At 41.5% G+C, this 24,739-nt stretch overlaps 1 protein-coding gene across 1 annotated transcript; it reads left to right on the top strand.

Moving 5' to 3' along the window:
• Positions 1-10,842: 10,842 nt before the first annotated feature.
• LOC311360669 (uncharacterized protein) lies at positions 10,843-23,990 on the top strand (the record flags this gene model as incomplete). The annotated part of the gene is made up of 3 exons (XM_084480785.1): positions 10,843-12,378; positions 13,695-14,103; positions 23,542-23,990. The coding sequence occupies exons 1-3, from the start codon at positions 10,858-10,860 to the stop codon at positions 23,988-23,990; spliced, it is 2,379 nt and encodes a 792-aa protein (XP_084336911.1). The 5' UTR covers positions 10,843-10,857.
• Between the last annotated feature and the right edge of the window lie 749 nt (positions 23,991-24,739).

The raw sequence follows: 24,739 nt of genomic DNA, 5'->3' as shown, positions 1-24,739 counted from the left end.
CCCTTGCATCGCATTGCATTTAGTTTATAGTAGTTGGAAGCAGGCTACGGCAGTGGCGGACTGATATTACCTGGAGTGCGCTTCTCTGTTTACGTTCTGCTGTAGTGAATTGGTTGATACACCGGAGCAAAGTGAAATTCCGCCACTGCTGAGAAAGTAGTCCCTAAAAATGTAATGTGATCATTGCGATACAAGGATAGTTGTATTTCTAACATTATTCTATCAACAGACATTTACATAGACAGTCTGGTGTTATAATTGGTTTGCCTCGGGTGTACTGTGGAGTGGGTAAAACAGTTTTTATTGGCAGGCTAGCAGTTCCCCTCGACTTGCGCTAGCCTAGCACAAGTGTTTTCTGCAACTAGGACTGAATGAAAAGTGTTGAAAACGGTCTCCAATGATAAATAACACACTGGCTGACTTGGAATTGAGGTCCGATATCCAAAATTCTAAACTACCCCTTTAACTATCACAGAGGACAATACAATTGTTTGATATTTTTAAACAAAACAGTTTAAATTAAAATAAATTGAATGTGTTTCTTTTCAGGACACGGCAGTCGCTCCATCGGCCAGAGCATCTAGTTAAAGAACCTCGTTCAGAAAGGTCAGCATGTCCTCGTATCAATAACATTACAATTATGGTGTTTTCGATTAAAATGGGAAATGGCAGTCTCTGCTGCTGAGGTGAAGACAGATGGTGGCGTATGTCAGAAGAAGTAAGGATGTTACTAAAATTTAGAATTTTCCCTACAATATTCCATATGGCTATTTGGGCATACAAAGGTTGCCTATGTACAGATACTGATGAAAAACTAATTAGATCCTTTGTGGTATGGTCGTCTCAGGCTAGGTATGACTCGGAGAGTGGTAAATGTTCCACACGTATTCTAACAGACACAAGGTAAACAAGCTTGGAGGTGGTTCATGGAGCATCGCTTTTCCACCGACAGTACCAGCTCAACTCGCCAGGACTTAGCACGGCACGACTTGGTTTGGTTCCAGGCACGTCGCGTAACGCGTTTCCATCTAAAAAAAGTACCTCTTCAACGTGGGCGGGTCGTAGAAAAGAACCTCTCCAACGTGGGCGGGTCGTCATTAGGTTTTAATCCCGGGAAATCTGAATCTAATCAAGACTATTATCCTGATTCCCGGGAAAGGTTATGATGGGAAAAAAATAAAAAGCGCAATGACTGTGCGTCTATTGTTGTCATATGGTAATGTTGATGGAGGCGAAACTCGAGCCCTGGGAAAGGAACGACACACGGCGTGGAGTGATTATTCCCGTTTACAGCCGCTGGCCAATCAGTTGCCAGCAGCCTGTTTACATCATACAAAAGTACCAGCTCTGCTCGCTTGGAACCTCGACGGACCTGGAGGTGCTACTAAAAAAAGTACCCGGTACCAGGTACTTTTTTTGGCTTTTTTAGATAGTTACTTTTTTTTTGGTCGAGGCAAGTTGAGCTGGTACTGTCGGTGGAAAAGGGGAGCACCGGTTACACAACAGTTTAAATTGGAAGTGGCGGAATGGTAAATAAGCCACGCCTACAGGTTCTAATTTACCCAGGTAAACCTTCGGCCTCTCTTGGCTTTGGCGGAAATGGTAGAGTGGCCATGTTTGTAGTCTTTAACTTATCTATAAACTCATAAAACCTTATATGGTGTTGCCCATTATGTGGAGAAGAAACCATTCATAGCTGTTGTTAGCTTGAAACATGTCATCAGAAATAGCATAGACTAAAATAATTTCCATCAATACATGTATACAAGTATGTGGCTTTCATCAAACGAAACATTTCAACGTAACAATATCCCCCCTCCCCCAACATGCACTACTCCTGAGTTGTTATTCAAATTCAAGCTGAACTGCAACGCAACTGCAATGCAAAATAAAGGGATGTTGATCATGGTGATGCTTGTGCCATTATGTTTTATTTTATCACGTCTGTCTTCTGACTGCTGTTGGGGCACCACTGTAATAGTCTACTGCTGTTAAACTGAACGCTCATCTCCTACCCCCTACCCAGTATACAGTAGGATAGATACCGCTACTTAGTTTAATTTATATTTCATGCATACGGTTAAATGCGTGGAGTGACACCATACCGATGTTCCTTCGACATATTCATACTAACAGAACTCTAAAGGGAAACCAAGAAAACATTGAGATTGTAAATTCCTGAAGCCAATGTTTACGGTAAAGCTTTTATCATCCTCACTGTGTCTGACCAAAACGCCTGAGGCTTTTCTGATCCTCGTTGATGCGTCTATTTTTTTTCATTTGCTAATGCAGGCAATTGAAGTAGGACAACATTTTCACGTTCAGCATGCATGTGCGACTCCGAGTGACCTATCGTACTGTATATCAAAAAGAGGAGTAGGCCTAATAAACAGTTTCTCTTCGACTTTTAATAATTATTGATAATCCGATATAGTATTCATAAAGCAACACTGACATAGGAGGCTGCATTGGCTAAAGTTGTTTGGATGCACGTTGATGCTCCTTGTTTATAACAAGGAGATTCAAAGTTGTGCATTACAATGCAAACACGACAATAATTGGCACTAATCTGGTGCACTTAGAAGAGCAATCAACTGAATAAATGTCAGGTAGGCTATATAGCCTATCGGAGACTGGCACGCAATCAACACACTTGAAAATGAGAGCCTGCAGTATGACCGATCGTGTAACATTATTTAACCATCCATCTACAGCAAATACGATCAGACAGATACATTGAACACATACACAAAGCACATTCGTCCAACTACGGCAGATGCTGACAGACAGCCCACAACAAGCCAAACATCACCAGCAGGTGCGCTCTCTCTCTCTCTCTCTCTCTCTCTCTCTCTCTCTCTCTCTCTCTCTCTCTCTCTCTCTCTCTCTCTCTCTCTCTCTCTCTCTTCTCTCTCTCTCTCTCTCTCTCTCTCTCTCTCTCTCTCTCTCTCTCTCTCTCTCTCTCTCTCTCTCTCTCTCTCTCACACACACACAATCACTCCAACTTCTACAACTCCGAGGCTAGGCTGTTTCTCTAAGACCACAACTAACCATGCAGTAGGCCTATGCGTAAGCCGGAAAGGACACACACACAGTCACACACACTCATCTTATGACCAAGCGATGTCACAGATTTTTACTAAGTCAGACAAACAATGACAAGGAGCATGAGCAAGCAAAACTGTAAAATTCGAAAATGCAGGACAACATTCGGCCAATCATCCCTTTCAGTGCAAGGTACACACCTATGGAATTCTTTACCACCAGAAATCAAATCCCAAACAGAACTAAAGATGTTTAGTGTTAAAGCTAAACATTGGCTTAAGCAGCAGCAGAAATGTGAACATTAACTTCTCTCAAATCACTGTCAAACAGCACTTTATTAATGTTTAATTTATGTAACTTGTGTAATTTCTTAATCCAAAATTTTAGCTGTGTTTATTTATTCATGGTATCTATTCACTGTATTTGTATTATTGCACTTATTGTATTCAGTATCTTTTATCCTTCTCTAGCCTGACCAGGGACAAAGACTGCAAATTAGCTGAAGCTAGACGTCTTGTATGCATCTCATTTTCTTCATTTTTTTGTGGCAACGTTGTATGTATCGTCCCTGTTAAATAAACAATAAATAAATAAATGAAAACATTGCGTCTTATATTCACATATTATATTGAATAAATGTTTGAATATCTGAATACTGGACATGGTGAGCTTAAAAACATGTATGTGACCATTAGTGACAATAAAAATAATATTTTTTCCTGTCCTGTCCAATCAGCGGCATCTGGTGGTTGAATGTCATTCTTCAACATATAAAGGGCAAGTGCAAAATTTCTATAATTGAATATGGGGCTAGGTGACTGCCCTCGTCTTTTATCCAAAAAAACCTAACTTGACAGTAGGCTACTTGACTGTCTGCTTATTCTAACAAAACCATAATGCCATTGTTTTCTTCAGGATACCATGGCGAGGTCATTGCTTGGCTAATGATGTGAAAGCAAGAGCCCGGAAAATGTAAATTAAATAACATGATTATGAAACTCTTTGGAAGCTTCTATGAGATACTGTAGGGGAGAATGGGATAGGCAGCATTGCAGTAGGCCTATTGAACAAAAATGGTCTGTTATTAATTTTGCTTCCCCTTTTTTGTCTTTTGTTTGTTTGGCCACCTCAAGCTTAAGAAATGTCAGGTGGTGCTATGTATTTGTATTATTTGTATTGTATGTATTATTTTCAGATTTTGTAAATGGTAGGCTACATTTGTTGAATCCATTTATTCTTGCACTTGAATTAAAATGGACTTGACTTGAGAGGATTTATGTTCATTTACAAGTTTTGTGAGGTTTTGTTTCAACATTTAATAGATTAATTCCCAATAGATTTATAGGTATCATGAGTATAAAGTTGCACTTGCACCCAGTGGGAAAATGTGTCCTCTACATTTACCCTAACTATGTAGGAGCAGTGGTAGCCATGCCAGCCTGGGGATCAACTCCAATCCTGAGGTGCCGTGGTCAAGATCAGTGACAGGAGTGACACGTAATATAATAATTATCTTTGTACTTTAACAATCAAAAGGTCTCCCACCATATGCGCTGTCATCAGCACAAATGATCTGTCCCTAAACATTAAATCCAATCCACCATCCCCCCTGTGTGAGTACTGGTCGGAGGTGACCGTTAAGTTCACTTAAAACTTTTGGAGACACAAGAGTGGACTTGCAGCTGAGTCAACAGAGGAGGAGAGGGACAAGCTTGAATAATGAGAAGGTGAGGAAGAATCAGGAGGTGTCTCATCGAATGTGTGGCGTTTCTGAGACAGTAGGAATTGCCCTTAAGAGGACACAAGGGGTTATATAGGCTCAGTCCTGAACGCAGCGACCCAGGTTAGAATCCTGCCCCTGGTCCTTTGCTGCATGTTCTCCACTCTGTCTCCCATATACATTCCTCTCTATCTCACACCTCTACAAAAAAAAAAAAAAAAGAAGACACAACAAAGCCATCGTGCAATTACTTGGAGCGTCAGAATATTATGCTGACCTCCGTTATCACTTGCAGATGGGAGTTTTTACTGGCACATCTTATTCCGGACAATCTCATCAGTGCAGTTGCTGATATACTGAATGACCCAATCAAAGAGCAGATAAGAAAAGCCGAGTATGTCGCAATCATCGTTGACGAGTGCGCGGATCAGGGCAGTTGCTAGGAATTCTGGGCCCCCTGAAAGAATATCGGTGTGGGCCCCTCTCCCCCATTCATTGCCACCTTAAATGTTCTTGTTTTTCAGTGTTCTTGACGGTGCCTGGTGTAATACACCCAATTTGTTTCCTTTTTTTTTACATTTAACGACTTAACAAGTCAGAGTATTATTATGTAAATCATGTATTATTAATTGTCTTATTCTCATTTCCCTGATTTGCAACACGTTATTACACCTCTGATTGCAAATACATTTTCAATTAACCACTCAACAAATAGGTGTGGGTATTTTATTGTATTTAACAATCAAGTTACTGATATGCAAAAAACAAAGTGTCCTGGCTCAAGATAGTCCACAGGTAAATATGTAGCATATAACTTAAATGTGCAAGTGAAACAAAGAGCACATGGAATACGTTGTTGTAAAACAAATATCAAAAACAACAACAAGCCTCATCTAATCTCAATTAAAGTTTAAATTGGCTTGTTTGTTCACTGTAAGTCTCATCGCTCACTCACTTCCGATGAGGAAGAACCATGGCAAGAACCAGGCACCATGGGAAGAACCAGGCACCACCCCTGCCCTTTTTGCCTCGTATTAAAAAGTGCCTTCTGAGTGTTCTTCAACAATCGCGCCCGCAATAGCGCTCGTCCGCGATCCAACCCCCCGTTAACAATAGCGCTCGTCCGCGATTGCCCCCCCCCCCCCCCCCCCCGTTCTTCCCCCCTGGGAAGAACGAACCGCGGTGTGGACCAAACCATTTTTTAAGAAGGGGCCAAGGGGATTATTGAAATTATTAAAATTATAATATTGTATGATTTGTGGCTTGTTTTAATTCGGATTCATTCATATGAATATATATTAGTTCAGTGTATGTGTATGCATAATCATTTTGTCATAGAGGCTACTGGGGGCTGTGTGTGGGCCCTAGTTGGCTGTGGGCCCTTATAATTGTCATAACCTTTCCATACGACGGCGCTGGCGCGGATGTCATCAATGCTGCACAAATGGTCCGCAGGTAGCCTACATGAGTGATGAAGGACGTCAAGGGGAGATTTTTTTACATTTGAGGATTTAACTGCCCATAACCTAGCTTGAGCAATACTCAACTTTTTAGACAGCTGATTGCTTTGAATGTAACCTGGAATATCTCTCTCTCTCTATACTTTCGCCTCAAATGTCCCTTCCACTCCAGGCCAGCACAGCCCCCCCCCCCCCCCCCCCCCCCCCCACCCCTCCTTGGCTGTCCGAATCTCTGCATGCTTGTAGAGCTGAGTTACCGGCAGCTGAGAGAAAACGGAAGAGATCAGACTGTCCTGAGGATCTCTCTCTCACTACCTTAACCTCCTCTATTAAACACTTTAAAGAATGGCTATAAAACATTGCCAGGTCAAATTTATTATTCAGATTGAGTCATAAGAGTTATTTCCATATGAAGGGGAAATTCTTTCAATGCGACAGTAATCTAGATAAGAAGATATTATTATATGGTTTATAGATAGCCTTTTTAGACTTAGAGAATATTTAATGACCGTTTTAATGACATAGGCGCGGTAGAGAGACGGAGCTCACATGCTTCCTGCTCTCAGGAGACGCAGTCGGGACAACCAAGGTAGGACAGAAACATTCTCTGATCAGTTATATTGACACCTAATACACAAAGATGTTGCGGGTGGTACTGATTTTGTGGACATTTTGGAACGTTTTCACTCGAGTGGACGGAATGGATGGACGTTTCATTGTAAGTGCGGTATATTTACCACGAGTTTTTCATCAGGTCTAACCGGAGCTGGTCTGGTCTGTTGAAGGCTGAACCTGGGCCAGACCGATACAGGTGCGTTCACTTCATTGTATTGTAATGTCTTTAGAAGCATTTTCTTTCATTAACATGCTCTATTTGGACGCTTTTTGTGCGCTCTACATGGCGCCTTACAAACATTTTCATTCAAAGTAGGCCCTACATATGAACATGTTAAATGTGTACCTCAAAAACTGATGTTTACCTTCCAGATTAATTATGAAATTTGATGTTACAACTTTTGATATCCCCAATGATGGTGAACTGAAATGCGTTAAACAACTGCACCAAAACATGGACATATCAATGCACAACAACAAAAAAATGAATGGATCATCAGAGCCAGCCGCTCCATAATAAAAACATGTCTTACCGTCATGCAATTAACTAAGTAGGCTACAAAGGAGCTTGCTCTTCCTAAACCCTGTTTATCACGTCATCCGAATCCAAGTTCATAAGGACCTCTTTCTCTGTCGCCAGTATAGCTTCCAACTTCCACAGTATATAGGTAGCTTCCAACTTCCAACAACCCCAAACACGCAGACGCGGTCTAGCCTACTCGATTCGGTCTTGAAATTCCCAGAAGTCTTTGCTTCATTTAAACTAAAATTTGAAAACAAATAATCAAATAAAGAAAATACCGGTAGATTTGTTTTATTTCAAACGATGCACATTTTTAAACATCTGAATAAGAAAATTGGCTACAAAACAATGTGACCCAATCCCAGACCAGTCCGTCACTGATAGTAATTAGTATTGAGTAAAACCAGAATAGGCCTACTTAACTGCTATGATTAAACCTTTATGAACATGCTACAGTGTAACAGAGTAGAGTAACACAGTTAGTAGTCACACACACACACACACACACACACACACACACACACACACACACACACACACACACACACACACACACACACACACACACACACACACACACACACACACACACACACACACACACGACCGCGAGAGCGAAAGGGTTAAGGTGTAAGAGCTATCATTTGCGGGTTATCTGTTATTATAACCCGTAAACTCAGTCAATTATTACTGAGTGAAATGCTGTTTGAGAATTAAGCAATCTTACACGAGATGGCGTTCTTGAATGTCATTATTGGTACCGACACACGCACGCACACGCGCTCTCTCGCTCTCTCACTCTTCAGCTGACTTCAAACAAAAGGAAAGTTGTGGTTATTTGGCTATTTTGCTGAATTCATTGCGCCTCCTATTGAGCAGCTTTGAAATGGCGTTAGATATTACACCATATCTGGACACTAGACGTCCCCAGCTTTCCAATGATACCACAAATTCAAAAATCGACGGTGGGAATTTGGAGATATTTCAAATTGAACTCTTCACATATGCGATCTTGCTATTTTTCTCAAGTTCGCGGCGCCTCCTAGTGGACAGGTTTGAAATGGCGTTATATATTTAAGCAATAGATCACGACAGGCTGTGGTATACGCTCATTATACCACAGTTAAGGGGCGTTGTCCGTCCCGACGCGCAGCAGAGGGACGGAGCGTTGTGCCAAAATTGAAAGCCGTTTCTCAATTCGCGTTCTCGTGTGTTCTCGTGTACTTGCGTTCTCGATAAACGTCATCAGTGGTAGCCCAAGCACTGTTCCAATTCCAAGTACGCGAGTACTGTCGTAAAACCCGGAAGTGTTCTCGATGCGTTCTCGATGAGGCCGTTCTACCGAGGATGCATCGGAGGTGACTCGTGTGGACTTGGGACCGTTAAATATCCCAGGATGCATCATCAAGTCCGCTGCTGTTCCAATTGCAGGTGCGTACTCACGTTCTCGGAAGTCTGTACTTGAAAGTCCGGACTTGCCAAGTACGTACTTCCAAGTCTGCGAGAACGTAGTCCGCGTACTTGGTATTGAGAAACGGCTGAAGTCTCCGACCCAGTCGCGGGCCGGAGTTGTTGACCGGGGGGTGGGGTGGGGGTGGTACGGGATTACGGGCTGCCGGAGTTGACGCACCAGAGTTACCGCGCCGAGACGTGCGTCAACGCGTTAACGCTGAAATGCGACATGCCGGCGGGCCAATTGCATTACATTAATTGGGGACATTACATTATAACAGGGACCGCGGGCGGAATTGTTGACAGGGGGGTGGGGGGGGTGGAGGGAGGCTACGGGATTACGGGGTTATTCTTACACGGCTACTTGCCAAAACGAAAAAATAACTTCACACGGTATGTCTTTTTACAATTCATTTGTTACCAGCATTCGTAGTGTTGATCAGCAGAGAAATAGTCCACCAAAACCGTTGACGTTGCTTAGCAACCAAATACGCTGGGGTTGATAAATTACCGGACTACTTGCGGAGTGATACGAGAGACGTGAATCAGAGCCACTTTCCTTGACAGCGGTCATTATATATGCAACGGTCAATTATCGAAAAAGAATTCACCACTGGAAGTCGGGAAGGACCATGCAAGTGAACAGCGCATTCCACAGCATTGAGAAGAGCCGTGTAATAATCCATAATAATTAAACTCAGGTTTTTTGTCTTTTTAAGTGGTGGGTACAAAATGAATTTTGACGAAAAAAAACTGGTGGGTACTCGTCCCCAGCGTCTATGTTGGTACGCGAAGCACAGCCGTAGTCCTGTGCTTCAAGTAGGCTACCAATAATGACATTCAAGAACGCCATCGAGTGTAAGATTGCGATTCAATAACAATAATAACAGTTTCTGTAATTAGGTGTTATGATATTTTAGTCCAGGAAAGGCCGCCGAGACAGGATCGCTTTTAACTCACTTTATTTGGTTAAGGTTATTGGTCTATTGTCTATCGTCTATGAAACAAAAGGAGAGGGATTGTATATAACACGCGTGGAGCATCTCTAAGCTTTACATCTAATCGATACGCCGCCCAAGAGATTCTGACCTAAAATGGTGGAGTCCGAGTTTAATATCAGGTGAGAGTAGACTTCTTCTATGGTTTTCTCACTTCCTCTGTGTGTCCGTTGCTGCCCCTAGTGTAAATGTTTGTAACTTTGTTAAATGTGCTCAGTACTGCCCTCTGAGGTTATGTGAGAGTATTACTGCTTAATTTGTCAAATGTGTTCAGTGCTGCCCTCTGGCGATTGTGAGGGGAAATTACCTCTAAACTATGCTCGGTGCTACTGGATGTGGCTATGTGAGAGTATTACAGTAAAAATGTATCACTAGGGAATATTACAATTAAAATATGTCACATAGGCACGATCTTTTTGTCCTTTCACCAGGCATTTAAACACGCTCGAGAATGGGAATTGACCAATCGGAGTGATTGACAGATTAATCAGGCTATTTTCTTTATTATTCTCCATAACATTCAGGGCTTTAGTCTTGAACACACACGCCTTACGACGCTCTTGCGTATTCAGCATATGCATCTGTAGGCTAACATGTTTAGCCTACTTATATATATAATGGGTAACACTTTCATACTTTCATGTTTTTCTGATTAAAAAGGTACGCCATCTTTTTCATAGAAATTCAACAGAAACGTGCGACTCAACTTCACTGCATCTGCTCATCCCCCCATGTTTCTGTTTTGTTTGCAGATCACACCAGGGATATTTCTACGAGAATCAACCTGGTTTCAGACAGGGAACCAACTGTTGATTGTCAGAGTTCTTCCCTCTATCTTATCAACTCCTCACGAAGCTCCTTAAACGTTTTCAATCAATCAGAAAAGTTCACAAATCAATGATGGAAACTATAAAACGCATTTTTATCCCAAGCAGTTGGCAGTCCCCTAAGCGGTTGGCAGAAGCTGTTAAGAAAGATGGCAGTAAGACTAAAGGAACTTCATGTACTCTGGATGTTTACACTCTTCCTCTGAAAGCCCAGTCCATGAAAGTAGAGGGGTGCAAGCGCTTCATATTTGGAAAAGACTCTGCTAAACGGAACCGCACCATCATGGTTCTAGGAGCCACTGGGGCAGGGAAGTCCACCCTGGTCAACGGGATGATCAACTACATCCTGGGGGTCACATGGGACGATACCTTTAGATTCAAGTTGGTAGACGAGGGCACGGCCAAGTCTCAGGCTCACAGCCAGACCTCTGAAGTCACCGTGTACAAGCTCAACCACCGAGAGGGCTTCCAGATCGACTACTCCCTGACTATTGTGGACACGCCGGGTTTCGGAGACACGAGAGGCTTAGAGAGAGACAGGATGATTATAAGTCAGCTAAAAAATTTATTCTCGGCTAAACTTGGAGTCAGCGAGATTGATGCCATCTGCTTCGTGGTCCAAGCACCTCTAGCTCGGCTTACACCAACACAGAAATACATCTTTGACTCTGTGCTCTCCATATTTGGCAAAGATGTGGCAGAGAACATCCGGATTTTGGTGACATTTGCAGATGGCCAACGGCCTCCGGTTCTCAATGCAATCAATGAGTCTAGGGTCCCCTGTCCTAAAGAGAAAGATGGTTTACCAATTCACTTCAAATTCAATAACTCTGCCTTGTTTGTATACAAAAATGTATCTGGTGCGAACAACAAAGGTGATGCCAATGTTGACGGTGGTGATGATGATGATGATGATGATGATGATGATGGAGAAGGCATGAGGGTCTTTGAGGAAATGTTTTGGGACATGGGAACCAACAGCATGAAAAGATTCTTTACTGCTCTGAATATCATCGAGACCAAGAGCTTGACCTTAACCAAGGAGGTGCTCAGAAAGAGAGGTGAGCTGGAAATCTCCATAGAGAATCTCCAGATTAAGGTGAAATTGGGCTTAGCTAAACTTGAGGAGATTGAACAAGAATCTCAAATTCTCCAAACACACGAGGCAGCGATCACAGCCAATGAGGAATTTGAGTATGAGGTCAGCTTCATGAAACCTGTTCAGTTTGACATTTCCAAAACAGGGAATTACATCACCAACTGTCAGCAATGTCAAAAGACCTGCCATTATCCCTGCAGCATACCAAACGATGCTGACAAGAGTGGTTGTAGGGCTATGGGATCAGATGGCCACTGCACACAATGTGACAACAAGTGCCCTTGGGGTGTGCATTTCAACCAAAAGTATCGCTGGGACTATGAACAGGTGACAGAGAAACGAACCTACAAGGACCTGAAAGAAAAGTATGAGAAGGCCTCTAAGGAAGCAATGTCCATTCTAGAAATCATCAAAAAGATGAAGCTGGAGTACGACTGCCTACAGAAGGAGGTGGTCAGGCTGATGGAGCGCTCAGCCGAGTGTCTCAACACCCTGAATAAGATCGCTCTGAAGCCTGATCCACTCTCAACACCTGAATATATCGACCTGCTGATAGAGGGAGAGAAGTCAGAGGCCAAGCCTGGCTACCTGCAGCGCATAAAGAAACTCCAGGACATGAGGGGAGGCTTAGCTCAGGTGGTACAGGAGGCTTACTTTTAACTGGAAGGTAGCTAGTTCGATCCCCAGCTCCTCCTAGTGTTGATGTGTCCCTGAGCAAGACACTTAACCCTAACTGCTCCTGTCGAGCTGGCTGTCGCCTTGCATGGTTGACTCCGCTGGCGGTGTGTATTAACCGTTGTAAGTCGCTTTGGATAAAAGCGTCTGCTAAATGCCATAAATGTAAATGTATGAGGGAGAAGGCGGTAACGATGGGGAATGTGGCCTGCGGAGCCTAACTGCTCTAGAGGGGGGCAGGATAGTCTAGTGGTTAGTACCTACCAGAAAGGGACTGGGTCCATTAAATAACATGTGCTTAACATATTAAAGCTTTATCTCTGATTTAATAACAAGGATGCTGTTGATAAGAATTGATTACTGGATAGAAATTAAACATGTTGGGAAACTTTTTTGCTTTTAAACTTTTTTATTTGGTTATTGGGTTAATTGGCAGAGTAAAATATAAACAATGATGTGATATGTGAATACATTTTCCTGATTCAAATAGAGGCACGTTCTTTTTTGCTTCACTGGTATGTTTAGCTCAGATTCTGCTTGCGGAGCTCTCTCTCCCTTCTCGTGAACCTGGACCCAACAACGTTTTCTCTGCCTGAGCTAACATGAGTGTGACTGGATTCGCTCAGTCTAGATCACGATGTTGAAATGTTTTTCCCTGATTATTACCCTAATTGTGATTTTGTTTGTTGTTCTGTTTACTTTATATGCTTGGCCACAGCCCCCCTCCAGCTGAAACACTGAGTGTATTGGCTTACTGCTTCTTTGTCCTCATTTTTCAAACTAAAGTTCTTAATGAGGTGGTGAGGAATTTAAGACACGCATCAGCACATTGGATTAACGCTGTGATGTACTTTTATGATGAGATAAATACATTTATTATTTTTTAATTCATGTTTTTTTAATTTTATTTATTAGTTTATAAATGTAGATGTTATGGTAATTCATGATGCATTATTTTTAAGTTTGGGTCCCAGATGTCTCTTTTGGAGGACAAGAACAAATGCTCTCAAAACAATATTTACTAAAGTATCATCACGATGACGCATGCCTTTTACCTAAAATAGAATTAAAGATAAATACAATGATCTGTGTTGACTTTAAGCTTTTTTATTTGATTATTGCCCATTCTAAAATGTTACATAAATAATACCAGTGTCATGAATGTAGTCATCACAGGTACTTATAGGTACACAGGTACTTATATATATATATATATATACTATACTTAGACCTTCAGTCATTGAGGCGGAAATGATCATAAGAAAGGTTAAAACATCAAGGTACTTCTAGATTATCTAAACAATCTAAACAATAAACTGGACTGGTCAGACAACACTGAGGCCCTCTACAGGAAGAGACAGAGCAGGCTGTTCTTCCTGAGGAGGCTCAGGTCTTTCAATGTGTGCACTAGGCTGCTAAGGATGTTCTACCAATCTGTGGTAGCCAGTGCCATCTTTTTTGCTGCAGTGTGCTGGGGAGGAGGCATCGGGAGCGGAGGTGCCAGCAAGCTGAATAAGCTGGTGAGGAAGGCGAGCTCTGTGGTGGGGATGAAGCTGGACTGTGTGGAGGCTGTGACAGAGAGGAGGATGAGAGGAAAGCTGCAAGCGATCATGGACAATCCCTCTCACCCTCTCTACGCCGAGCTGAGGCAACTCAGGAGCACGTTCAGCCACAGACTCATTCAGCCACGTGCCTCAAAGCGCTTGGGGGGCTCATTCATCCCATCAGCTATCAGACTTTACAACACCTCAACCCCCCGCTCCAAACACAGCCAAAGCCCCAACACCTCCTTTTCTAGACTTGATTAAGGACCAAACCCCACACCTCAGGACTATTGTTGTTCAAACCTTGTTATTTATTTCATTTTCATTACCTCAGGAACCTCTGCACATTGGCACATTTATACTTACTTATACATATTTATTTTTTAATGCACAAGTCACCTACAAACAGAAAGGTACATGTATATAGTATGTTTATCTTTATTCTAATAGTTTTTTATTATATTTTATTTTCAAATTGGTCAATTTTATTTGTACATATACTCTTGTTTCGCACTCTCTTTTCCCACTGTACTGCTGGTCACTTGTGAATTTCGGAGGGGGATTAATAAAGGGGATTAATTACATAATCTTATTATGTCATGTCTGAGGACAATACATTTCTTTGCTGTTCTTTTTAACAAAACAGCTTATTAAAATAAGTTGAATGTGTTTCTCTTTCCCAACCATCAAGAGACTGGGTATGTTCATGGTAAAACATTACCGTCCTGACAGTCTGACAGTCCTCCTGTGAGCTCCACCAGAAGGAGGGCTGCGATTGGCTCACAGATCTCCACCTGTTCAGGACACGGCAGTCGCTCCGTCAGCCACAGAGCCTCTAGTTGAAGAACCTTGTTCAGAAAGAGAAAGAGAGAGGGAGAGAGAGAGAGAGAGAGAGAGAGGCGCTTCAGAAGGGGTGTGTGCAGACAGTGCATCCTTAAGTTATATATATGTGTCAATATTTCCGATTTTTGCAGCAGACCTCCTCAAAAACTGAAACAAATCTTTCTTACTCCACAGAAGGAAATCCCATGTATTTTGAATGGAAGCGTTTCTCTGACTTTTTCGTGTTCCGCAGAACGAAACGAGAGAGTGAGAGAGAGAGAAAGGGAGAGAGAGAGACACTTCTGTTTAACACTTAACATGACCTTCCACTGTTCTTCATTGATAAATACTCCAATGTCGATACAACAATGAAAAACTCAAATATTGTAAATAAGTATGGAACCGTGTTTGAGAAACAAACCCAGCTGCTAGATTTGCTGGTCCAGTCTCACTCTGAGAGATGTGCACGGACATATTTGGTAGTGACACAGCCTTTAACCTATTTGTGAAAGAAAAACACCAAACTCATTCATTTAATGAGGCACGGCAACAAGTGTGCTTCATATTTATGTCTAGTGTACCCCTACTGTCCACAAGCACCCCCCCTCCCCATATGGATATGGAGAATTGTTGCCACGCCCTAGTGGTGGTGGTGTCATATCTAGGAAAGAGGGCATTCAAATTAACTACAATGATCAATTAGGAGGCCGAAGCCCTAAAGGAAGTGATGCAATAGGTAACTTCTGTGTCAAGGACAGTAACAAGTAAGCTATAGACCTGGGGTCTCTTTTATATCAATGGGGGTCTCAAATGACGCATACGATTATCAACTTGGGGTATCCAGCCCTACAAAAAATTACTCAGCAAGTGCTCCATCTAGTTGCACCTCACCCAGGCCAAAATCTTGCACCTGCTTGCAAGATTTTGGCCTGAAGTTCTTCCCAGACCTATACCCTCGCCATCCAACATACATATCTGAGAATCAGGCCTCTCTTTAATAATGACAAAAAGTTATGAGACACACTTTTTGTTATCTCATAAGGGGTGTGGTGCTGGCTCCTTTTGACCCCAAGCTTCAAAAACTTGTCCACAGGCCAGCTGTATCTACACATCTTAAAGCACAAATGTACACCTCCATCCCACCAAAAATGGGGACTAGAAACTAACCTGTTTTATGCACATTTACCTTGCTGTTGGAGGTCACGCCCCTTTTCCCGCCTTTTCAAAATAGCTAGAGATGCCAAAATGTATATGCACATTTCCCAGGGTCCCGAGAACTACATATCTGAGATTTAGAGTTCTAGCCCTTACAGAAAAAAGGTTTTCCAAAATGGACTGTTTTTTGGGCAAAGCCTCTCAGAAGTGTTGCCTGCAAGACCTGGTAGATCACAACGTGGGAAGGTCCTACCGCCCTGAAACTTGACTACCTTATTCTAGGGCCTAACTGGGACCCCCACACCGAAACTTGCCCCTCTCGGACCCCGAGGGCAGGGAGGGGGGGGGTCTGAGGTGTCGGATTAAGGTTAGGGTTAGGGCCGAGGGTTAGGGTTAGGGTTAGACAAAGGCCCAAAGTGATCCCAAGATGCACCCTCTTGTCAACTAATTTAGGCAAGGCAAGGCAACTTTATTTATATAGCACTTTTCATACACAAGGCAGACTCAAAGTGCTTCACATATAAACATTGTCATACAATAAAATAAAATAATAGATAAGTAAAATAGATAGAAAATAAAGGCAAAGTTAAAAAAAAACATTTTAGAAACATTTTAGAAAGGCAAAAAATTCATTTTAGAAAGTGAGAAAATAAAGGCAAAGTTAGTAATAAAATAAAAATAGATAGAAGCATTGTAGATTTAAGATTTAGCAAAAAGGTAAAGCAAACATAAAAGTCTTCAGTCTTGTTTTAAAAGCTGTCAGAGTTGGGGCAAGTCTTAAATCCTCCAGTTTATTCCAGCTATTTGGGTAAATGCTCCAATCCAGCTCATTCTCCAATCTTTCATTGATGCTGCAGATGTTGTGGATACAATGGAATATATGATGCATCGTTGCAGCAAAATTTAAGATGATCGCGATGAGTTTTGCCCGTTCTGCCTCCATGCTGTCTGAGGTCAAACCAAAACAAACTACAGTGACACATGCACTTATCCCGCCTCCTGCAAACTAGACCCTACGTCATATACAACCCCTTGCAAGCCAACCCCCCTAATGATTACAGATGACTTGATTATTAAGTTTACCTCTTACTCACCTGCAATTGTAATAGAAAAGTTAAAAGTTAAGTCTCACAGCAGGGAGTCCAAGTGAGGTCTAACAGCAGAACAATCCAAATTAATCCACACATTCCCATTTTTGTGTCTCAAGTCACTATTAAACATATATGCTTGGAAATGTGTGTATGTTGTAGGTTATACATTATTACGAATAAGAGCTGAGGATATACTTGATTAATCCCCATGGATAAATCATCATCTGTATAGAACCAATCCTCACAGCGGGCTGCCATTGTTTTGTATTCAGTGGCGTAACAGGGCAGCACGGGCAACAATGTGGTCCAGATCGGGCCCTCCAAGTGAATCCATGGTAGTTTTACATAATATGTAAAACTACTATGGATTCACTTGGAGGTCATATTTCAAAACAAATGTGTTGTTTTAAAGACTATGGTTATGGTGAAATTCTTCAACCTCTTATTCAGGACCTTGTTTCTCTTGAGCAACATGGTGTATATGTTGAACAGTTAGGAGCCAGCATAAAAGGCACTGTATTATTTGTCGCAGCAGACAATTTAGCTGCCCATTCTTTGGGAGGGTTCTTTGAAAGCTTCACAGTTAGTCAGATGTGTCGATTCTGTATGGCCAAGTGGGAGGAAATACAACACAAGGAAGTGCGGACAGGCTCATTCCAACCAAGAACAAAAGAAAATCATGACAGACATGTGCAAAGCGTATTGCAGGATTCTACCATGGCTCAACAATATGGTGTGAAAGGAAGCTGCCCACTTAGTGAAAGCTTGGAACATTTTCATGTTGTCGATGGTTTCCCGCCAGACCTTTTGCATGATCTTCTGGAGGGTGTTGTTCCAGCTGAACTGGCCTTGTGCTTGAAAGCACTGATATCAAAGGGATACTTTTCACTTGAAACCCTGAATGTGGCTATTAAACAGTTTCCGTATACATATTCAGACAGAACAAACCAACCCCAGCTCATCGCAAAGAACTTTTCCTCCAAGGGAACAATTGGAGGAAATGGTCATGAAAATTGGACACTTCTCCGACTACTGCCACTACTGATTGGTCATCACATTCCTGAAGGGGATGAAACTTGGGAGGTTTTAATGAACTTAAAATATGTAGTGGAATTGTCAGTGTCCACAAGCTTTACAGAGGAGTCAGTGTACTTTCTTGTTTGCAAGATTGCAGAACATAGAGAATTATTTCAGAATGTTTTCCAGAACGTAAAACTACGACCAAAGCACCACTACATTGAGCACTACCCTCAATTAATTCAAACTTTTGGTCAATTATCAGATGTGTGGACAATGCGTTTTGAAGGAAAACACAAATTTTTCAAAAAAGTTGTGCGTCACGCTAACAATTTCAAGAACATACCCCTTACTTTAGCTGTCAGACACCAGAAAATGATAGCCTTCCATTTGGATACCACTTCCTTTTTCAAGCCATCTGTTGAAATTAATAAAGTAAAGTCTGTGATGGTTGCTTCATTTCCTGAAAATGTGCAGAACTGTCTCGATCACAGGAATGCCCAGCAGAACACAGTCCTTGTAGCATCTTCTGTCTGCATAGATGGCATAAAGTACAGTGCTGATATGGTCATTTCGGTTGGATCTTGCTCAGGGCTCCCAGATTTCAGACAAATAGCAAGGATTGTGGTGATCAATGCCAACATATTATTTGTCTGCAGAATTATGACCTCTTGGTATGAGGAGCATCTTAGAGCATATGAGCTCTGTAGCAGCCATTTGCCCACCCTCTCGGTCACCCAGTTGTGAACTGAATGATGTTTTCCCCCTGTCACTTTACAGAGTTAGAGGCAGACAACTTGTTACACTTAAACGGTACATATTATGCTGAGTGATCTCACGCAAATTTCTCCATTTTTATCAGGTTGAGTTATCAAAATGGACCAAAGGTTATTGCTGAGAGTTGTCATCAATGAAGATAATATTAGGAAGTTAACTTTAAATGAGGCCGGATTCCATTGAAGAATTAAATGTGCAACTGAAGGATAAACTGTTGCTGCAGTATGACTTTAAACTGCAGTATGAAGATCAAGACTTCAATAATGCCCTCAGCAATTTGACTGAAATTACAGATTTGCCTGAAAGAGCTACACTAAAAATCATCCCTCTTGTGACTCTCCATTTAACAACCCTGTCATCACCCACCGCAACATCAGACACTGAGTGCAGCTCAGCAGACACTGAGATCCTGTCGACTACTGGAACATCACCGTTGGCAAGAACACAACAATGGCCGGAGTTCTTTTACATACCCAATTTCTCAGTTGATATTCAGTACAGACAGACCTTGCCTTTTTGAAAGATGGAACACGTATGACTCCATCACGAGATATGAAGCATGACATACTAGAGAAGCTTGCTGAGACAATGTACAGTTTCAAGGCTTATCCTAAAGATGATGACATCAGCGGTGTTGCAAGAGCCCTGATTAGCAAACACCCCTGCCTTACTGAGCCTGGTCCTCAGAGATGGTATGGCTGGAAGAACAGCCTTAAATTTAAGATGGCTACTATCGCAACTATCGCACAAAGCTTCGAAAGGCTGGATGTGAGGATGTAGCAGTCAATGGGGGTAAAAGAAGTAAAGGCAACCCAGAGGGAGAATCGTCAAGCAAAAATATCAAATGGCCAAAAAGAGGTGAGGCAAATTATCTGCCTAATTTACCTGAAGGATATGATGAAACAAGCCTTGAAAATGCCAGAAATGTTCTCACGGAGAAAATGAAGAAAAAATGACCAAATGGCACTCTCATCTCACAAAAGATGGACCAGACATTCCCACTACGCAGACGAGAGATAGTGAAAAAGGAGCCTGCTGTACAGATCATGGTTGAACGATGGCCAGCACTCTTCACAGAGAGGCTGCATTTCACCTTCCCAAAGTTTCCGACCAATCAAATTGTTATGTATTTACTATTCTTTACTGACTTACTGTTTAAGAGGAACTGGAAGCGCACACGGCAGACTACTGACTTAGAATCATTTTATTCATGACCAGTTAACTATAGCGCGTAGCTATCTGGGTAGAGCAGAGTACCAAGAGGGCCCCCTGGTGGGGATTCTGCCTTATACACTTCAGTGCAACCAATGGGTGACCACCTCATTAAGCACCAATCATAATGAACCTACACAACCGATTTACCACACTGGCCAATTCTGTGTTGGGGAACACCACACAAATAGTGCCAATCAAAACACAACAAATTCAAACTGTGAGGCCAGACATCTCTGGTTAGAAAGTAGTATATGCACTAGTCTGATTTGTTTGAAAATAGTATTATATTTTAGCAAGCTATAAGTGTACCTTGTCTTTCTATCTTGTTGTATAATGGTTGCTAGTTTGCACAACTGTTATAAATTGACCCCCCCCCCCCTCCTCTCTATGGTATTTGCTGAGTTTAATAGAATTGCCAGTAGGAATCTTGAGGGAAACTTCTTTGAGGCTCTGGACCAGCACACCCCACGTTTCATCGAACTCTTCAAGTCAAAAAAAGGAACTCTTGGACAGAAACTGACCGAGTTAATGCAGCACATTAACTGGGTGGTAAGTAATTTCATTTTACAACTTTTGAGTAATCCTTAGTGTCATCTATTTTGATGACACTAAAGCTCTACTTTAAAGGCCTGTCCAAAAATTAGAGCCTTCTCCTCACAGATGATACAGACCAACCTATTTCACTTTCTGTCTGACTTGTGCTTGTGCCTTGTAAATTTGTCTCTTAACTTATCTTTTCTGTCTCTGTATCATTAGATCACTTATCTGTTGAACCATTTGAGCATCATCAGAATCTAGATTCTTCAGTGGCTTTAACCAGACCTTCTGAGGCACTACGTTCTCTCTGTTTATTCCCAACTGCTTAGATAGGCTTTGATTGAGTTTCTCGAGGTTAAAGTCCCCATGGAACTTGCAGGACAACTTGTCAACATTTGCAATGAGAGTGTCTGACTTTGTCTTCTTATTCCTCCCCTTTAAATTGCCCTCCTGCCAATCTTCCTAGTCTGACACCTCATGGTCAAACACAAAGAAGTCCCCATAAAGGATTCTTGTCACTACTTGTGTTGCTTGTCCAGACCGATACAACCAGGTGCATTCACTTCATTGTACTGTAATGTCTCTAAGAGCATTTTCTTTTATAAACATACTCTATTTGGATGCTTTTTTATGCGCTCTGGCGACTGATTTACATTCAAACATTAACATTCAAAGTATATTTCTTTATCAGTGAAAATGTTAAATATGAACGTAAAAACACATTTTTACCTTCAAGATTAACTAGTGTGATTGCAAAGTAAGCCACACTATTGTGGTAAAAATACCAAACCCCAACCAAAAAGTCGAGCATATATCAGTGCAGTGCGCATCTACTTTTAGAGACCTACCATAGCAGACTTTATTTAAAATTAATATTTATAATATTAATATTTAATATGAAAAGTGAAGGATTATGGTGGTGTGTATTTATCGTACAAACAGTACATATATATATATATATATATATATATATATATATAAAGAAATATTAATGTTTCCAATTACGTTGTGTTACAAACTATTATGTTTAGAGTTTACTCATGTCGTTTTTGCATCTCATTCAGGTAATTAAGTATCGCTGCTTGTACATGCATACGAATACAGCTGAAGCGTTATGGCATTTATGCCATAATGAAATGTATAATAACAGACAGATGTGTGTGGGTTATTTTCAGCATTTGATTGATCACCAGCCATCTTGGTATGAGGAACCAACAGGAATGGCCTTTCAAAATAAAAACAATTAGGAGCTGCTGAAAAACTGAAAGCACAGAAAATGCGTACTTTATAGGTACACTACCCAATCAGTACAAATGTGTTATGAAGCTCTCAGCTAGTGTCCCTTTATCAAACCAGCAGAGCACTGCCAGTATCTTCTGTTCAAGACATTTTGTTCTCGAGGGAGCGAATGTAGTTCAAATGTTTCGAGATGGCATCATTACTAGACAGTGTTTTCTTTGGAACATCGTGTGATCAAAGTAACCTGCATGTGTCACTAGACAAATTTGCAACACTACACTGAGTTTGACTTATACAAAACAACTTTGACTTAATAATAATATTAAAACACACACACATGCATGCACATGCATAAATATGTATAAATATGTATATATTTACACAAACATGAGGAGGTTTACCTGACATGTCTTGTGTCTTGTTTGCAGATCACACCAGGGTTATTTCTATGAGAATCTCTCTCCAAATCCACACAACAGAAACCAGATCTCTTCTGATTGAGCCTAGTTTCAGCGAGGAAAGCCAGGAAACTGATTGTTGGCTTATAGCTATTTTCTCAACTCATCAGAAGATCTTACGGCAGTTTGATTAGTCAGAATTCTGAGAAGTTAACAAATTGGGCAACAATGATAAATACTTTTAAAGAAAAGTTTAGTTGGCCGCCCCCTAAGCGGTTGGCAGAAGCTGTTAAGAATGAAGGCAGGAAGACTAAAGGACCTTCAGGTACTCTGGACGTTTACACTCTTCCTCTGAAAGCCCAGTACATGAATGTATAGGGATGCAAGCACCTCATATTTGGAAAAGACTCTGGTAAAAAGAACCATATGGAGGTCGATTTGTGTCTTTATTATGCAATCAAACAGAATAGGTTTGAGAGCAAAACTTTCCACACTGCAATCAAAAATTAGATTTGAGAGCAAAACTATCGAAACTGCAATCAAAAAATGTTTCATTGCAAGTAAAATAAATGTGATTAAAAATGTATTAATGGGAGTCCAAAAGTTTTGTTTGCGAATCCAAAAGTTTTGTTTGCGAATCCAAAAGTTTTGTTTGCAAATCCAAAAGTTTTGCTTGCGAATCCAAAAGTTTTGCTTGCGAATCCAAAAGTATTGCTTGCAAATCCAAAGGTTTTGCTTGCTGATGAGCTGAATCTCGTGGGTGGGACCTACGCCGAAAGATGTAAGACGCGTCTCTATTGGCCAGTTTTGATCGGAGTGACAGCTTGGCAACATCCACAGTTACACCGCTCCCGAGTCCCGCTCGGTCTCATCATGGACTGATGAACCCCCTCCGGTTCTCGAGGCAATCAAAGAATCTGAGGTCCCATGTCCTAAAGAGAAAGATGGTTTACCAATTCACTTCAAATTCAATAACTCTGCCTTGTTTGCTGACAATGAGGTAACCGGTGCGAACAACAAAGGTGGTGACGATGATGAGGATGATGAAATCATAAACTGAAATTGGGCTTAACTAAATTTAGGGAGATTGAGCAAGAATGTAAAATTCAAAAAGAATGTAAAATTCCAAAAACAAGAGATGGCGATCACAGCCAACGAGGCAGGTTAAAGTTAAAGCCAACGAACCATCACTTAACTGTGAGACAATGTCAAGATAAGATAATGTCACTTGCCACAAATCATGCAAGGTACAATTTGGTACCATCTATTATTGTGAGGTCTTTACCTGGAGGGGTAACTGCGTTGAATGCAAAAGCAAGTGCCCTCTATCAGCGCATGTCCGTGAGGGTTTCTACTGGGGTTCCGAGACTGTGAAGGCGAAACGAACCTTCAAGGAGCTTAAAGAAAAGTATGAGATGGCCTCTAAGGCAGAAACGTCCATTGAAGACATCATCAAACAGATGGAGCTGGAGTACGCCCGCCTACATGAGGAGGTGGTCAGGCTGATGGAGTGCTCAGCCCAGTGTCTGAACACGCTGAAGGAGATCGCTCTGAAGCCCGATCCACTTTCAATACCTGAATACATAGACCTGCTGATAGAGGGGGAGAAGTCAGAGGCCAAGCCTGGCTACCTGCAGCTCATCAATAAACTCCTGGGCCTGAAGAAAAACGTCATTACCACAGGGAAGGTTGCTAGCGGGGCCACGGTAGTCTCGATGTGGGGACAGGACAGTCCAGTGGTTAGTACCTCCCCAAGTGCAAAAGGGACTGGGTCCATTTAATAACATGTGCTTTTCATATTAAAGCTTTTGATTTGATTAAATTACAAGCATGCTCTTGATGAGAATTAACGGAGTAATGACATTGATAGAAATTAAAAATGTTGGTAAAAATGTTTTGTGTTTAAACTTTTTGTTATTGGGTAAAGTAAAATGCGTATAATGCCCCCCGCCCCCCCCCCCCGCCATCTTTCCCTTCCTGTGCACCTTGACCTGGCACCGTATTTGCTCTATGGCTGAGATAACATTGAGTGTGACTGGTGATTCGCTCAGTCTCGATCGCAATGTTTAAAAGACAAGGAGTTTATTACCCTGATTTGGACTTTGTTTGTTGCTCTGTGTTCTTTATATGCGTGGCTGCACTCCCCACTCCAGCTGAAACACTGAGTGCATTGACTGCTTCTTTGTCCTCATTTTTCAAGTTAATTGTGCAAATTCTTAGTGTACTTAACACACACATCAGCACATTGGATTATGGCTGTGATGTACTTTCATCATGAGAAAAATAAATTAATTATTTTTTAATTCATGGTTTGATGTGTTCTTTATCAGTAGTTTATAAATGTAGATTTTATGATGCATTATTTTTAAGTTTGGGTCCCAGGGAGACCCCAAATGTCTCTTTTGGGTATCAAAATGAAAATATTTGGAACCCCTGTATTAGAGGACAAGATCAAGCTCTCAATACAATATTTACTTAATCTTATTTAAGTATCCTCTGGCTGTAATTCAGGATTCATCAAACCATATTT

The sequence above is a fragment of the Micromesistius poutassou genome, assembly GCF_964030765.1.
Source record: "Micromesistius poutassou genome assembly, chromosome: 16".
Lineage (NCBI taxonomy): Eukaryota > Metazoa > Chordata > Actinopteri > Gadiformes > Gadidae > Micromesistius > Micromesistius poutassou.
This window is presented reverse-complemented; position numbering and strand designations above follow the sequence as displayed.